This window comes from Lineus longissimus, chromosome 8 (genome assembly GCF_910592395.1).
Source record: "Lineus longissimus chromosome 8, tnLinLong1.2, whole genome shotgun sequence".
In the NCBI taxonomy this organism is placed as follows: domain Eukaryota; kingdom Metazoa; phylum Nemertea; class Pilidiophora; order Heteronemertea; family Lineidae; genus Lineus; species Lineus longissimus.
In genome coordinates, this window is record NC_088315.1 from 14,453,625 (window position 1) to 14,472,238 (window position 18,614).

The 18,614-nt window shown below is 41.2% G+C and overlaps 1 protein-coding gene across 1 annotated transcript in view; it reads left to right on the forward strand.

The window, feature by feature from the left end:
* Positions 1 to 5,591: 5,591 nt before the first annotated feature.
* The window catches only part of LOC135492953 (oxysterol-binding protein-related protein 11-like), a 51,786-nt gene continuing 38,763 nt past the window's right edge, over positions 5,592 to 18,614 (forward strand). The window contains exons 1-4 of the mRNA XM_064779700.1: positions 5,592 to 5,855; positions 6,968 to 7,002; positions 11,711 to 11,864; positions 12,958 to 13,039. Coding sequence (XP_064635770.1) covers positions 5,592 to 5,855; positions 6,968 to 7,002; positions 11,711 to 11,864; positions 12,958 to 13,039 — 535 coding nt within the window. The remainder of the gene's footprint in view (positions 5,856 to 6,967; positions 7,003 to 11,710; positions 11,865 to 12,957; positions 13,040 to 18,614) is intronic.

An 18,614-nucleotide genomic window follows, 5' to 3' on the forward strand; every position in this document is an offset into this window, starting at 1 on the left:
GCGATGTGTGCAAGGATTCGTACTTTCAATGCGCTAGAACTGGACCAGTTGGCCGAGTTCTGAATGCATCCCCGGTCGGTCCCCGGTCAATTTGACTAGATTAATTTCTGGCCTGGCTACAGCATTTCTTGCAAATGACGTAGTGATTTAGGTGCAAAATGTATCCACCGAAACACCCCCTGCACCGAGAGATATTGAGTACATATGAAAAATCGCACTATTGAACCTAACTGACCCATTTGGGGTGAATTTCTCGAATTTTTAAAATCTTCATCAGAACCGGATAAGTCTTCTTTTAAGTGTTGCTCTTCATGAGTCTATGACTTGCGACAAGGGTCGTTCATAAACAAACTATAAGCGTGGTTTTATCAAGACAAAGGTCTGCAACATGCTCAAGAATAAAGCGACCCCCGTAAAAAAAAACAGAATCTTTCAAATAACCGTCCCCGGGTAACAACGAATTTTAACTGGCTTGGAACCGAAATGGTCTCGGTTGGGTCCAGGAGGGTGTCCTAAGCACCTTTTAAAAAGGTCAAATCGGTTCTCTCTGCCACCGCTTAATCCAGGTGACATTGGTATTTACCACCATGTTTACTATAAACGAAATCACCTCGGGACTTATTAAGTCACGTTACAACCATTTTCCCTTAGAATTGTTTACACTTGCAGGATTCCCACAAATCCTGCCAGGACGAAAAAACCCAACTTAACTAATATAACTTACGTCCTGCATGCAATTATCACTTGATACTCCCTCAAAATGTTCTGATGTAAATAATTAAAGTTACACATGATAATTTATTTCTTTTGCCTTTGCCTTGGCAAGTACCTTGGTCCTCTCTGCTCTAGTATCTCAAGTAGATCTCTGGCTGTGCTTTGCTTGACCTAGTCAGTGGTCACGAGTCATACCAGGAATTGTCTTTAGTTTGCGTGTTGTGTGTCTCTTCGTTGATGCGCTCCCATACTCAACAGTACAGTAGAGACCACATAAAAGGCAGGTGATATCATCAGTAAATAATTGGGTCCTGAAATCTATCCAGCCTGCCATGTTCATACGACTTCCTTCACACCGGTTATCTTACATCACAGGGTGTAATTCCAATACAACCATCACAAACTCCTGACCAATGCAGGACTTGCAGCCAGGGCAGACGACAATCAACCTGTAGACCCAGGGCCAGGGGTCAACAATGCGCCTCCCCACTCCCGGTCCTCTAATTGACCTCAATGCGGCAAATAAACAATAAATTGCACTGAAACTTTTTGTGCCGGTGTGACAGCGGATATAGTCCCCCTGGATTCATAGTCCGGTAGCATTGTATGACCAATTAAGCAGCATGATCTATTGTACCGCTAACCCTAACCAAAACATTTAGCAATGCGGGCTATTGTTACACGGACTATCAGCCCTAGGACTACTATCCCCGTCACACCGGGTGTTACAATGTAGTTCAGCACCCCTCCCCCCCCCCCACACTCCCCATCACCACCACCACCACCAGTGAGTGGCATGCGACATGTTATGTTGACGATTGTGATTTAAGGTTTTTTGCGATCAAACATTATGTTGTCATGGCTACGTCGTAGTTGACAGGTCGTTAGCCTTGATGAAAGCAGATAATTTGAAAATTGCGCAAAAACGCCGGATACGGAAATGGATTTCCGACAATGACGTCAGACAAAATGGCTTCCACGGGGAGTGATGAATTTTCCCCCGACTTGTCAGCACTTTCAGACTCTGAAAAACAGCAGCTAGCTTTAGTAATGAGAAAAGCAAAGGTAGGAAATGAGAAAGACATAATTATTGTTGGTCGTGGCAAATTATCTTTTTGATCGACTATGTACTTTTCCTCCCAGCAGCTGCTGAAGTTTCGGTATGGTTGCTGAATGGTGAATGTGCATGACGACGTTGTACATGACATAGACATAGCCTACATGCTAGCTTTGGTTATTGTTATACATTGTTGCGAGCCTGAAATATGGGGACACCCTTATCTGAGAGCCACGATCACCATGTTTTTTACAGGACAGGTAGGCAGAGTAGTAATAGTCAAGTGGTAAGAAGAATAAACAGCGTCGGCCTAACTACAGAATAGCCGGGACAGTGAGTAGTAGGGCCAAACTACAGAATAGCGCTCCCAGTGATTCACCCTCCCAGTAGTAGCTCTGTACATTATGTACACTCTGTCCTCTGTACATTATGTACACATTCCTATCATTTAGCACAGAGTGTCCCGGGTATTCTGCAGTTGCTCCGCTCTCACTCAAAGTGCACACTCTGGACTACGGTGTCTGCAGAGAATGCCTCACTTTTGATTCGTGCACTAGGGGTATTGGATATATTCAGTAGAAGATCCAAATGCACTTCACGAACATTCCAAAGAGCTGGGCCTCTTGTCTTACTCGGGAATGTAGATTTGACCCATCAGCTTTAACCCTTTAGCACTCCAAACGCCCGCAGCTTTTTCCTTCAAACGCCCGTGGACGCCCACAATCGGCAGGTCACTGTCAATGTCGTGTCCGACAAAACATCAATTGCGTATGCAACATGTGTATGTAAACCCAGACATATTTGCGGCCATTTTATTTTGCGGTTTGCAACTTTGGCACACAAATTAGCGTTTTGACACCCCTGTAAAAATAATGATAATGAAATCAAGCAGTACATGAGATTTGAAGTTGTAGACATGGTCGATGTACATTACTGCTCCCTGTGTGCCAGGGTCTTTGACTTGCTCGTACTACGGAGACACTAAGGTTATGCTGCAATGTAAGGTATCGTGGCTTTTAGTCTCGTCCAAAAATTTGGGGTTCTCTTGATTTGGTTGTAAAGAGGCAGGAATTTTTGTTCCTTGAATCCCTGCTTGTACATTCATTCAAAGAAATGAAGTCCCGGTTCTCACCCTGTAGGCTGTGCTGGAACTCAGGTCTATATTGGAATGGTGGCCAGGAGTGTCCTGAGAACCTCTAGGCTGTGTGGCTACTCTAGTCATAAAATTTGAATATTTTTTGTTTGCAAACTAAATAGTGTGCAACCTGGTCATTGTCACTGCTCGTATTTTTTCCGATTGTCATTTGTGTTTAATGTCTTTATACCAGCTGTTCCAACATTGATTTCTATTTAAAGACCAGGTGTTTAGGGAATGACTGATCAACGTCCACCTTGCATATTGCGTGTAGGTGCTGATATTGTGCCGACTGCTTGCAATGACTTTTTAATTGCAGTACATGTGATGGTAGGCTTTTAGAGAAGTAGGATTTTGGACTAATATCAATCATGTCAATAGAAGGGTTTTGGGTTGAAACTGCCAAGTTTGATTTGGGAATCAATGAGGTTATTCATGGCTTCATTCAACAAAATCATGGAAGTTGAGGTAGGGGCATTATGTTCTTAGTTGGTTTCCACTTCATGTCAGCAACAGCATCCGGACCATATCACGGAACTCGGCGGTACCCTGCAGACTGCTTCAGCTGTAGCTATGAAACTTTTTATTATGAATATGATCATAATTGACATGAATCAGAATATTGCTAATGTATTGTAATTGTTTTCGGGATGTCTTTACTTTAACTTGCAGTTTGGCCTATAAACGGCTTTCAGGACATAATAGCAAAACATTGGGAAAGGTGTCACATCACGAATAGAGCTAAGTGCCTGGGAGGGGGGGGGGGTCATTTCCATAACATCAGACGGTGGAGAACCTTTATCAGAATTAGTCGCCCCTATCAAATCTTTGTGGGGACTGGAATTTTCCAGCATTTTCTGTGGCCAAATTTCAAGAACAACCCTGTATTTACAAAAAAGCATAAAGCAATGTGCTTTGATCTACAGTACCTGCTATGTTGGTTATTTCCTCCAAGTTGAGGCATGTGGGCCTCTAGTCCAATTCCGTCCCCCATTTCCTGTCGTTGAGATGTTTAGACTTGGAAAATGGTTAATAAATCTGACAGTCTGCAAAGGTCCTGCCATGTCTTTTCCTGCACTCTGTCAGGGCATGTCAAATGTGACTCGCTGTACCAAAACTAGGCGCTTGTCGCATCTGAACTCGACAGGTTGATACGGACTTGTTGTTCATTTCCCTATTGTAGACCTTTTGTGAAATCTATTACAAACTGATTTGGTCACATTTCACAAAAGGTCTACAATAGGGAAATGAACAACAAGTCTGTATCAACCTGTCAAGTTCAGATGCGACAAGCGCCTAGTTTTGGTAGAGCGGGTCACAAATGTTTAGTCCTGACCCAACTGCTGGATCCCAAACGTTTGGTGTCCTGTTCCTTGCATGTGTGAATTAGTTAGTGTACTGTTGGTCTCGGTATCACTGATAAACATGTACCTTTGGACCTTCTGTTATCAATTTAATCATTCTTCTGTCAAACTAAATTCAGTTGAGTCTCGAGAAGGGCAGACTAAAGGAACCAGGAACTAATAAGTAATCTAATCTCCCATTTCCAACTATGACAATGGTAATAATAATGACTCTTGACTGTTGATTTGACTTTGAGGCTAATTTGTATAGCGTTGCTGAAGCGCTACCAGGCATGCAAACAGCCCTAAAATTTCAGCCTTTTCCGCCAATTTTCCTAAAATATCCTCATTTTTCTTTCGGGTAACATCCGCGCCGCATCGCATCCTCTCTCTGATTATTTTTGAGGCACATGGTAAGATGGCAAAGACTCGACATCTGATGTCTGAAAGGTGAACTTTGGTATCAGCTTGGTCATAGGGGGAGTCTCACGTGCTTTCTTTGCATCTCAAAGCGTAAACGGTAACTGGGTATAGTATATTGTTTCTCAAGAGGTAAGCCGTTAGTGCTATACAGAAGATACGTAAGTACCTGTAGTATGAAAACATCGGAAAATATTGGAATTATAACCTTCAAATTGTCCTCAAACATCCTAAATTTGAGCCCAATTATCCCAAAAAAATCCCTGAATTTAAAAGAGAAAATCCTAATTTTCTCCCTAAAATGTGCCAGTTGGCTGTTTGCATGCCTGCGCTACAGCTGTGATTCATCACAGATAGTGTCCCTTGAACAGCCGACACTTCAGTGCTTAGTGTCTGGATCCTCGATCGCCGTTATGTCCTTTGGTAATTTATTTCAGAGTCGTGCAGAGGAGACTGAAAAACTGCGATCATGAAAGATTGTTCCTGTCCTGTTCATGGCCAGTTTTCTCGGGAGACGTTTCATCCTGGCGGGCTGACATTCGGCATGTTACCCTCCGTGGCGGACAATATTTATATAAATGTCGCAGAAGTGTGACTTTCACAGTTTTCTGGGGTACATGTATGATGAGACTTTGACAGCTAGGTAAAGGGTTAAAGTGCAAAAATCTTGACTCGATCTAAAGTCAGTCTTGAAATTACAATCTGTTTTTAAGTATCGAAACCAACAGTCTAATAATTGTGTTGCTAATAAAAGCAAGACTTGGACTAAATTCCCTTGAGACACCTCTATCAGCATGATTATCGGCATTTATTTGCATGATTAGTCTTGTTATGTCACCCTACTTCCTAAGTGTTCTGAGTAGATCTGATCCATATAAAATCTTAGGCCAGTTGTGTGTGTAAAGTGACTTTGGATGAAAGCATGGATAAACAACTTCGGGAACAGCTCAAATTGGATCTGTTAGGATCAAAAATACGCTCCTCACTGAAAATCAAAGGGAAATCTTGGCCATCAGTGGGAAAGTCTCGACAGTCCGCTGCTGGTGGTGTGCGTAATTCAGGCTCAAATGGGGGCTCTGCTGAAGTGTCTGATTCCGAATCAGGTGGGACGGCATCTGCCGCAAACTCTACTGATCAGCTGCATGTGGACGAGGTTGCCAGAATGTGCACGGACATGTCTGAAGAGGTCAGTTTAGCTAGCAGCCCACCCTATGGTCTTGGAGATGAAGAATATCTGGTAGTCACTCTCGGGCCATGCCGGCAGGAGGTACTATAATATGTGACTTGTCACAGCAAAATCAGGTGCATGTCGCACAGAAGATGAGCCTAAATGACACCAGGAGATAATGGAAGAAATTGATGTGCGCATATTTCACAAAAGGCAGACAACAGAGAAATGAACAAACAGTCCGTCTCAACCTGCCAAGCTCAGAGTGACATGCACCTGGTTTTGCTGTGACGGGTTTATCCACATACTCATGGTATTCTACCCTGGCTCCTATTCTAACTGGCATACACCTCAACTGCTGAACATAGGCCTATTGTTCACCTTGCCCCCCCCCTCCCTTAGGCGTGTAATTCAGTCAAAGTTGCTTTATTTCGATAGGTTTTGTAGAAAGATGTCAAAATTGAGGTGAGCAATTTTTCACCCGGATACCACAAATTGTCAAAAATCGTACTAATTACAGCCCATCTATGGATAAAGAAGCGTCTCCATATGCATGTACTGTAGATGTACCATGTGAACACATCATCAAGATCGCTTTTGGGTGTTGACTAGTTTGTGAGCTGGTGAGACTTGACAGGCCAGTTTAGGTCATACCTAGTGTCATACCTAAACAAAGACTCCTCAGGGCAGGAGCCTATCCCAGATTGTGTAACATAGATGTATTACTCCAACTTGTTCTTGACAGGATGGTACTACATTAGTACATTGCATGTTGAATTCCCATGCAAGTATGGTTAAGTGCCTTGCTCAAGTGAGCTCTTCTGTGAGCTACACCTTAGTTCTGTGAGCTACACCTTAGTTCCAGGCTCTTCTGTCGAAGGTTGCCAGTTGTAACATGCCACCAATTCAGAGACTAGCTATGCCCAACACTGCTTAATTTCAGTGATGGAGTCAGAGAAAGAGGGGTTGGCCCACCCTCCCCCTGGATTCACTTCTCAGCTGTTAACCTTTACATGTTAATCTTCATCATTTACCGAGGATGCTCAGACTGCAAAATATCATGGATCTCTAAAGCACCCTGCAAGTGCTCTGCATTTTAAACTTATAAGATTCTTCTCTTGTTTTTACAGGAATTTGAGCAACAGGAAGAAAAGCTGAACTTAAGGTTAGTACAAAAGTAGCCTACTATATTTGCACAATATAGAATATCCTGTGACTGTGTGAACTCTGTGCGACTGGACTGGCGATTGTTGTCCCTCATTCTCCGACATTCACCTGTTATTAATGGTGGCACACATGCTCACCAATCAGTGTAGAAACTTCAAACTGGGTTTGTGGTGGGTGTCATCCTATAAAATGACACCTCGGAATCAATATTTGGTTCGGTTCGATTTCTAATTTTGCCACCAGGTGGCTCAAACCGAAAACACAAAAAGTGCTGCATCTCCCTAAAGCCCGTAGCACACTAACCACCAACTTCGGCGTTCACAGGCGTTTTTTGCCGCAAGAGTCCTGAACGCCTGAAAAATCCCTAGTCTGCTACGAACGGCATCGGCGAACGCGACTTGCCGCAACTAAACGCCAAATATCTAACATGTTTGATTTTTTACGCTTGTCGCCGCGTTTGAACACAAGAAGAGGCCAGGTGTGCTACGGATTGCCGCCTGAATTGGCGTCGGTGGCGAGGCTATGGCCAATCAGTATGCGTCTTGATGTCACATGATTTCAAAATGGCAGCCTAAAGTGGCGGAAAAGACGCTACTGGACGCCGATTCTGGGCAGGTGTGCTCTGACCGGGATCCACTGGCCGCCAACTTCGGCGTCGAGAGGCGTCAGCTGAACGCTTCTTGTCGCCAAAGTTTGCGGCTAGTGTGCTGCGGGCTTTACTGAAGGTTCGATGCTCAGCGAATCTTTATCCTCGGTACATGTAATGATGATACATGTCTTATCACACAAGTTTTTGATTTGACCTCGGACTTTCATATCATATAATTTTAAATGCCATTAGCCATAGAGGTAAAATGATGCAAGGTGGCCGTCTAAACGACATGGATGGTACATTTCTAAACTCAAAATGACCATTGATCTCTAACACATATATCCCTCAGTCAGGTGATCATCCCCATCTCTTGGAAGTGAGGAGCAGGCCGGGCATGGCCAACTTTTAGCTGATTCTCAAACTTGGGCCTGCCTTCACAAAACCTGATGACAGACAATGTTAAATACAAGTTGAAGTTACAGACAGCATGAATTTTCACACCAAGACATGATGATTACATGTTTCAAGCTGAGAGCATTGGAGTACTCCTGTACTGTACAGTACAATTATCTGTAAATCAATATAGTTGTCACTAATGATTTGTCTGATCCATCTGTCCAATACGTTTCTCCATTCAGTGCGCTGTGCTGCCATCTATTTTTTCACATTCACATTGCGCATCATTTCCAAAGTTGTGTTAAAAATCATATCTGGTCGTGAATCGTGGAGTTTTACACCTCTATCTACAATGCGGTGCTTCCCTCTTTTGGTATCACCAGATAGTAATTTGTCTGCTGAGCGCGGCACAGTTTTGTAAACACTCCTGTGATGTGAAGAAGTTATTGAGTTTTCCCTGTTGGTACCAGCCTGTCATGTGCTGTGTGGAACTGAAGTGCTTTACCAATACATACGGATGATATGAATTGCAGCCGCTTTTTGAAGGAAGAGCATGTACACTGTGTGCCCCTCAGGGTATAGATTTTGGCTGACAGCATAAAATAATGGTGCTGTCGAATCGGGCAGCGTATGGTCCACGTTTGAAGTCATACTGGATGATTTAATTCTGGCAATTCATTCATAGGCTTTTTATCAGTTCTAAAACGTGTTAATTCAAACTGTTGCTTTCCATTCTGATTGGCCAGTGGTGTTTTAAACCTTAACTTAGGAATATTTTTCCGTCCAGTTTAGACTGAACGCTCGAACATCAAATCGAATTGAAATTAACTTGGAATATGAAAGATAGTTTTTGGGTACATAGGAGTTGAAATGTATCATCAGCATTATCATCATCATCGTCATAATTCCTATGTTTGGCAGCTTATCCTTATTTGGTCTGAAAGCTGATTTGTTTTCTTCGTTTTCTGTTGTGGAATCAGGTCGAGTGGAGTCCTGGCTATTGAACCGAGAGAGGTATTCAGCTAGGCTCAGTCATTCTTGGAGCATCAGTGACTTGATACTGTTGGATTCAGTTTCTTCGATTCAGTCCGCTGGTGGATTAGACACAGTGTAGTTGAACAGTGTATAATCTTCTGTGATATTCATTGTATAATATCTGACATCAAATGTATATTTTAATACCGCTTCAAATGCGAGTTTGATGGAGGAATGATGAGACTCAACCAACATTGTTTGCTCATATTTGGTGAAGATTGGAACAGAGAGTTGACAACATAAAAAATACTGATTCAAAGAAAGTGATCTACCAAAACTTGTGAAAATTCAGAAGGATCAGTAATATTTATGGGATATCATTGAGAAAGGAACTTGTCAGATTTATTGAATTTACACTGACGTTTCCAAGTTATGACACGTCTGTATGACTTTCAATGCTGTGATGAATCGGACATCAAACATTAGTGTAATTTTGCAGATATAAATCTACAAGTTTGCTCTGGAAAGTGACACGCTGGATATTTTAATCAGGTCTGTATACTGAACGAAGTACTAGAAATTTGGGAACAATATGCTGATTGTCTAATCGTTTGTCTTTTTCCCCATGTGAACTCAATATCCTTGCAATCTCACTACCGCAAGACGGGATGGATTACCTTTTTTTTGGAACATCCCATATACATGTAGATTGCTTCAAACTGAGCTCAAGTAACCTAAATATTCTTTGTTACAGTGATATTGACTGGATGAGATCAACATGGTAGAATGAGAAAACACATTTTATGATCCTATTGTAAACCATGAAATTTTCAAGAATCTTTTGTAGATCATTTTTAATTCGTGTTTGCACCATAATTTAGTGGTAAATGTTAATGGTTCAGTCTTAAGTTGGCGTTTGACATTGCTTTAGCAAAAATTGCAAGAATAATACATCTGCAGAAATTTCGCAGTTTACAGTATGTTAATAAATCATGACAAAGCTTGCAGTCACAGTTATGACATTTATGATGCGGCCATTTTGTCCATACAGTTCATATGATATGTATGTGTAGTGCAAATACATTGCCTCTTGAGTATAGCATGCATTTAGCTGATTCTGAATACTCAATTCAGTTTGACTAATTACTAATTTCCCGAACATAGATGTGCTTCGTGTTCAGTTGTTTAGAAGTTGAGTTAACCCTTTGTGGCCAAAATGACATCACAGAATATGTACTGATCTATAGATCTTCAACAGGTTCTTTAGAGCAGGGGTTATGACAGTTGCTGCATTTGACTAATGAGGCGTCAGGTCCACCTATCATGTAAAGTTATTCGGCCTGACCTGAGTCATCTTCACCTCCTTGACTTCTCTTTCAATTTTGTGCACATGCGCATCTCCCTGTACTCATCATAGTGATACTTCAAGTAGATCCTTAAAAGAGTAGACACAGAAGCTATTTCAAAGCAGGATTTCTTCTTCTTCTTCAGCGTTCGCTCTGCACTTGGAGGGGTCATTCTCCTAGGAGTAATCCTCCTCCAAGGCGGGATGAGCGTATCCTGCGTGCCACTACGGTTAGGCGCCAATTGGGTTTATTGGCCTAGTGGTCCGACTTTGGCGAGAGAGATAGAGTCCACGCAAGCTACTCATGTTTCTCACTTGGTGGGGTCTTAGCTTGCCCTGGCATAGACACCAGGTACAAGGAACCTCGGTTTTGAGTCTCATTCGAAGGACTGTGAAGAGCCAGGAATTTTAGTTCCTTGAAAGCCACGCAGGTTCATCCAGACATACGATCCTGGGTTCTCCCCGGGATCGAACCCGGGCCCTATTGCGTGGTGGCCAGCAGTGTAAACCACTAGGCCATGAGGCTCCTTAAAGCAGGATTTGAATCAGGCATGTCAAAATCACTTATGTGTTTAAAAGTTCATGTGGAAGAAATCATTCTTTTGACATAGGTGCGCATCACGCTGGGAGACTGTTATCCACTTTCTTACATGACTTCTAATAGGTACTGCAATCAGTCATTAGGCCTTTCTAAAATTGGAGAATGAGTCACTGATGAGCCTATTTCCCTTTGTATGAGGATGAAGAAAGTTTTTTTTTCATAACGCCCATTCATCAGCACCAAACATCACCTGTTGACAAAAATAAAAGTGAAATGATAATATTTGTTTTAGTAGTGTCAATAGAAGTCAAGTATGCTGACATGGTCTTGATCACAATATGTTGTTTATTTTTGTGAGGTGTTTATTTTACTTTTTTCCCTACCTCTTATGAAGAAAACTTGGCCTCTTCCTCTGCGTTCAAAGGTTGGTGTGACCTTCTAGAGGTTGCGAACTGTCCAGACTCCCACACATTTCTCCCTGTTTTGTCATCAGCTAATGAGTTTTGTTGTCCTCGGTGGTGATGTTGATCATGAAACTGCCTTGAAGTCGTCGCCAACTTCCCTCCCAGGCAGTGCCTCTGTGTCATTTCGCATGATTGTGAAATGTTACATCATTCACCTGTATCGGTAGACATGGTCTCTACGTGGAATTACGCCTCGTCACCAGAAGTATGACGTCTTTTCAAGTCGGGCTTTATTGAATGTTACTGGTTTTTGACATCTTGACTCCACTGAGAGTTGGAGTTTAGATGGTGTCCAACATGTCTGTTCTGTTCCATTTGCTCTCATACTTCTACAACTAAATTAATCTATTTTATGAAAAAAATTCTTAAAATTTCTTCCCTCTTCTCTTTCAGGCAACACCTGGAAGGCCAACTCTATAAGTATACCAATGTTATGAAAGGATGGCAGACCAGGTGGTTCGTCCTCGACCCCACCTCGGGAATGCTGGAATACTTTGAGAAGGAGGAACACAAACGAAACAGAGCAAGAGGATCTGTGCATTTAGCTGTGAGTATTCGCTTGTTCGTGTGTGGTGCTCAAGTACAGTCAGGGTTTCCACCAGCGGGTAAAATTTCGTACCCAAAATATATCCTCGGGTAAAGATACGTACCCAAAAAAATCTGTTTGAAAAGAAATTAGAGAATTTGTTGTTGAATATACATGGTACAAGACTACAGAATGAATTCAGTGGCGATTAGAGAGTCGAGAGTCAATTTAGTAAGTCATATTAGGCCATCCAGATATCAAATAACTGACTTTAAATCCAACCGCTGGTCACTTTTTGTCCGTACCCAATATATTTTTTCTGGTGGAAACCCTGACAGTCTTAACACAATATCTCACAAACCTACGCACCCAATGTATCAACTTGGTGCGGGAATAAGAATCTTTCCATTTACATTGATTTCGGCTTAGATGTATATAGCATGTATTCAAACTGTTTGCGGCCAAAAAATATAGGTTTTGTGGCTTGCATGGATAGCGGTTCCCTTGGTGATGTGAGGGTACTGTTTATCCAGAGTCGTCTTCAAACTGCTACAATCTGACTTTAGGCAGTTTTCTGCATTCCAGTGGTACAGGTATTGTATTGCTTTTACAATTATGTTATGATATGATTGTTATTTTAATTTTTTTTATTAAATTGATAAATTTTTATTGCACCTTTTGAAAATCGGTCTTGCGTGCTTTACAAAGATAAAACATTCATGACACATAAATATCATCATTGTCTATATATAGACAAACCCGTTGGCTTTGAGGGTTGCAGCTAGTGAGGCTGATGATGGCTGAGGAGAGATAAAAGGGGTAAAACACCATTTTGATCCCGATCTGATTTTAAATGTGGCCACCAGGGGGCAAAGTTCATGAATAATCAATCCATTTTTAGCTCACTTGTCCATTTTTAGCTCACCTGGCAGTTCTGCAGCGTTTGTCGTCCGTCATCGTCATATGCAGAACTATTGCATGATTGTCTCCCTGACATTTTTCATAACAACTTCTTCTTCAGGTTCTCCCTTCCATGTTGACAGGTGAGCACAATGGCCCTGACCACTTCATTAAATCACATACTCTTGAAATATCTGTTACTTGTTTGTTTTAGGGTGCTGTGATTAGTCCGTCAGACGAAGATTCACAAACATTTACCGTTCATGCTGCCAATGGAGAAGTGTTTCGGTTAAAAGGTGAGTAATGACTAAGACTCAAACTGCCGAGAGAGAAATGTGAGGATATTGTTGATTGGCTGATCAGTGGTTGTGTTGCTTTGAAGCTCTACAAGTTGGGCATGTGTAACTCTAGTTCCACTCACAGTCAATGATTTGAACAATGTTGTGTTGTTTCCTCGAAAGTTTACTCGCGCTTGCCTCAATTCATAGCTCCCTCGTGATGCAGGGATATGCCTATGAGCGAGGTAAGTTGATTTTTCATTCAGAAGTGGCTTCCTGCTCGATAAGGACATTTAACAGGATCATAGAAAAGTCACTGAACTACAATAACAGTGTTCTTAGACTGAATGTTACTGTAGGCTTATCTAAAATTGGCAAGTCACACTCAAAACCGCCTAGCATAACTTAAGGAACATTATGTCATTAGAGATCAGCTTGAATGGGCCATATGAATAAAAACTAGCATTTCCTTGGAAGCAAGTCCTTCAAGTAGAAGCAGTATTTGCTAAAAGTAAAAGATTATCCTTGTTTTCATATGAATAATGTCGACCGTTTACTGTAAATGCTTTGCTAAACATCTTCAAGCAAATGCTTGAAGGTCGATCCCGATGTCATATGTGTTATGAATGGTCGGTGCTGGTAATCTATTTCATCTTGTGGTTTTGGTATTGTTTAGTTTGGGACGAAGCATCTTGAACTAGGGCCTTTCACTTGGCAGTTATGCTTATAATATAAGCATTGCTATTTTCAAGAGTAATGAGTTGAAGCATAACCTTCTACTTGACTTCATATTCATAAAACAAGCATTTATTAGAAGATCCTTGACTTAAAAATTATAAGCAAATACTTTTTCCTCCTTCTGCATAACAGGGTGAAATCTGATTTCTGGTGTGGGAGATGGGGTGGAGTATGACAATCAATACTGCCCAGGGAATGTTGGCATGCTTTGTTATTGAGGACAAGGATAGTCATGTTTACTCGCATCATCTTTCACCACATCACAAATTCCGTGGATGTTTATAGTACATGTAGCCTTTCCGCTACGGCCTGCGTATTCATCACCATGTGCATGGCACCCCAGTGACTGTCCCCTAGTCTGAAAGCCTGTCCGAAAATTACACTATCAATTTCATTTTTAAAATGATTCCGCTAGTCGGATTATCCGTTAGTACGAAATCAGGAAACGACCTGCTAATCCGTAATGGAAATTACACTGTCATTTGAAAAAAAAAATTGTTTTTCTAATGACTGATGATTATTTTATGGTGGGAAAGCTGGCTTAGCATAATATAACGTTACATTCATGATTACACGTTTTCGGACATGCGGGCCTTCAGACTTGCGGGCCTTCGGACATGCGGGCCTTCATACTTGCGTGCCTTCGGACATGCAGGCCTTCGGACTTGCGAGCCTTCGGACATGCGGGCCTTCATACTTGCGTGCCTTCGGACATGCGGGCCTTCAGACTTGCGGGCCTTCGGACATGCAGGCCTTCATACTTGCGTGCCTTCGGACTTGCGGGCCTTCGGACTTTTGGACCTTCGGACTAGCAGGTCTTTGGACTGGCAAACCTTCTGCTTAGTGGCTTGTAACTGGCGCCCGTGGCTTCAGAACTCTGATGTGGGTATAGTCCTATTGCAAAAGGCATCTCGTACATCATTTGCCAGGTATCAATTGCCAACTGCATCTCTTGCACCCTATTGGGGAGATGTATCCATAGTCCACTTTCTTCAGCACTAGGCGCTGGTTGATGCCATACTAAAGAATTTGAAAAAGCGTATAAAGGAAGGCGGATACAAGTTGGTTGAATTTATGCCAGAGAATATTGCGGCTATCAAAGACTGTGCAAAACCAACTCAAATATATTATAAAAAAGTTATCAAAATGCATGCAACAGGTCTGGATAAATAAAAAGACAAAAGACAAATGGGAAAGCCTATTTCAAGAGTGTATCGATTGGCCATCAATCTATTTCATTCCCAGTCCAAATTGCCGTTTTTCTAGTTAAAAATATAGCATTGTGTTTTGCCGACCAATATCCTGTTGAATAAATATGGTATTAGTGAATCCAGAATGTGCAGCTTCTGTGGCCTTACAAGGAAATGCGGGAACATGTCTTTCTTGAGTCTGGTTGCGATTGTCAAAGTGGCTGTCTGACCATGGACATGGTGAACAATTTCTCCCAACTCTCCGAGAAGTAATTCTGGGAGATCCACGTTCATCGGAACTGGTCCACTACATAAATTTGATTACAAAATAATTCTTATATCACTGTAAACTCAAACAATCGCAACCATTCTTCAGAAACTTATCATCAATGATACTGTTCATGTCAAGAGTAGAGAAGATCGACCTCAGACCCGATAAGTTTATGACCAAATGGGGGCTTCTAATAGATGCCCTGGAGAGTATAGCATGAACATACTATACATGTAGTTGCAGCCTGACACACTTTTGTCTCATTCCGTCAGCCTGGTCGCTCACTCTACCGACCAGTCCCCTGACCGTTTTGAACAACAAGATCGCCATCTATCGTTTTAACAATTTTATGAAAATGCATGCCCTCTCACTCTGTATTACAATTACATGTATATTATGTAACGTTTGTGTTTTTGGTGAATAAAATTATTAATTACAAAAAAGATTTCTCCAGTGTCATCTAAAAAATTATCAGCTAACCATTCCATAGTTGGCTTATCAAATCAATAAAATGGTCAATAAAACGATGGTTGACATGATTTTCTTACGGTGTACTCCTTCAGACTCCTCCCCCCAAGTTGCAAGACACCTGCTATTTCCAACACAGTCAGTTGGCCGCGCCCCCATTTCCGCGTAATTCTCTCTGCGCTACGACGTCACTGCATATTACGAGCTCATTATCGCGTACATTTAGGCATGAAAAATATGAAGTCGGAAATCGATCCTGAACTTGCCAAAATCTTTCTGAATGGCATGTAAACGGAACATATTATTCTAGATGAAACATTAATTAGTAGTTTCATTAAGAAAAAAGTGTAAAAAGTCCTGAGGTTTGCTGTTTACGTGACTTGGAACAGCGATCGTCGCCCGAAAATTTGCAATTTTTTCACGTAATTTTGTTGAATAAATGCACTTAACTCATCAAAAACATCGCGCGTGCTCAGAAGTAATGACTGATATTTATTGTTATATGTATCTTTGACTGAATAACACGATAGTAAAAATGATTATTTCTGTCGCACGGCTGGAAAATACGTTTAAGTTGCCTCTGATTTTTGTCAGAAAATGTTGCAGCCAGATTTAGGTTCCGACCACACCCGAAGTTGAGCCGAAGAGGCCCGAACACTAGGATCGCCACCATCGCTACAAAATGTGTTCAAGAATACTGATTATGAAAACTTGTCCAATAGCCCATCCTGCCATCCCATCCCTCCTTTCATGAGACCACCATTGCCCAAATTTAATGACAAAATGATGCAAAGAAGAAACTTAACATTAAAGATAACTAATCCTCTCTTCTGCATCTTGAAACTCTTCAATAGTGAAACGCTAACATTGAAACAAGAACACCAATAACAAACAGACAGTCAATTGTTGAAGGGTGTAAAACACAATGCCAAATTCAAATTCTTGCAAGTGGTGCTGTTGAACTTTTCAAGTGGAAGGAATCAAACTTATTTTCATTCGCGACGTTATTTGCTAATGATTGTTAACACCATTCAACAGCTTGACATGTTCATCAAACCCGATTGACTGGAGAAGTGAAAGTATTAGCTGAAAGATAAAGCAGATTTTTCCTGAATGAAAACAGCATGGATGTACAATTACAACAGACAAATTGATGACAAACTTCAAGTTAAACCAATCACAATCTTGCAGGAAGATGTCCTGTAATAGGTTAAGTTTACACCTTTAACACTGGCATTGGTCATGCTGCTCAAATTACATACTTTATCAGCTTTTTGATATTATCTTTTACCGATACAGCAACTCTAAAAATGAGATGATGGCAAGTTCTGTGCGCGATGTCTGGCACAAAATAACTCTTGTGGGGGTACTGATGAGGCTATTCCCGGCTTTATAAGCATCATTGATGGCTTGGAAGCCCGTTCAGACCCAGGCCAGGGTCAGGGAAATTAAACTATCCATCCAAAGGTCGTCCAAAATTACCAGACAATGCCTATTATTGAGCCATGTCACCTAGTAGGCCCTGGTGTTTTGGACCGTGAAGATCCACATTGTAATGTGTATATGATTTCTTTTCCTGAACTATGGCAGCCTTTTACAGGCAAATCTTGCAAAAAAGTGCCTAAACATAGGCAACTAAAATTACCAAACAAACAAAAGATATATCATTATGAGAAAGTCTATTTTCACAGAAGATATACAGAGAAATTTCTGAAGAATCAGCCGGATTGCCCAACAGTAGTAGTAGACATCTCAGTCACCTGGATCTTTTTGGAAGTGAAGCATCATGGCTCATGCTTTACTGTTTGAGCACATCCACACAAATCGATAGTATTCCTGGTCAATATCAATGACGATATGGTGGAACACATGACATACCTCCAGTCTCATAACATAACATAACACTCACTCAGTCACTGTCGCTCTGACATTTCTGATGACTATTCTACCAGTAGCTTTATCAAAAGGCTCAAAATCATCTGGTCATTTGGCCACAAGTTGTAGAAATTATAGTCAGACTAAGCATATTCATCAACAGAACTCAAACAGGCTACCATCATGCCATTCTCACTTTTAACCACAATTTTTTGGAGACACGCTGTGCATTAAAATATTTTACAATATCGCGTCGTGCACGCAATTGCCGCGAAAAACGGCTTGATTAACATCACGTGATCCAAAACGTCATAAATATTAATGAGATTTCTTCGAAAAATCACCAAATTAAGTGCCAAAAAAGAAATATTTAGGAAACCGGGTGCTCAAATGTTTTAAAAGACATGAATTCATTTAGGATTGGTCAACCACTTCGCAAAAAAATCAATTTACCAAATATCGTCGCAAAGTGGGAAAATATCTTTGAGTGAGGTATGTTCAGCGAAGATTGTGAAAATATCATCTTTCGAAAAATTGATCAAACTCGGTTGATTTTGCTTGGAATTTGATGAAATAAACACCAATTTTTTCTTTCAATAACTAACAATTTCGCCATCTTTGATCAATCGCTCTCCCCGAACAGTCGTGCATGCTACAGAGGTTTTAGTCTCTGCCACAAATATGGCGCGAGTTAGTACCAAATTTTTACCGATAGGCGACAGTAGCAGCGCAACGCAGAGAGAAACGCTTTTTGAGCGCTGCGAATGGGGGCGCGGCCAACTGACTGAACACATCTGACCAGTTAAAGTTTCAAGTTTGGTCTAAAGCTACCTTGAAAATTCTAAGGATTTACTTCTTAGCATATGCTTTATACTCTTGTTTATAAATATAGAATGATTTCAAGCTTTTGCTACTATACTAAAAAGCAAACACTTTTGCTTGTAATGTAGCATATGCTTAAAAGTATGAGCTCAGCCTTGTGGGCTAGTAAATGATTAAAAATCAATGTGAAAGCAAGTGCTAGATTTTTAAGAATATCAGCCCTTGTCTG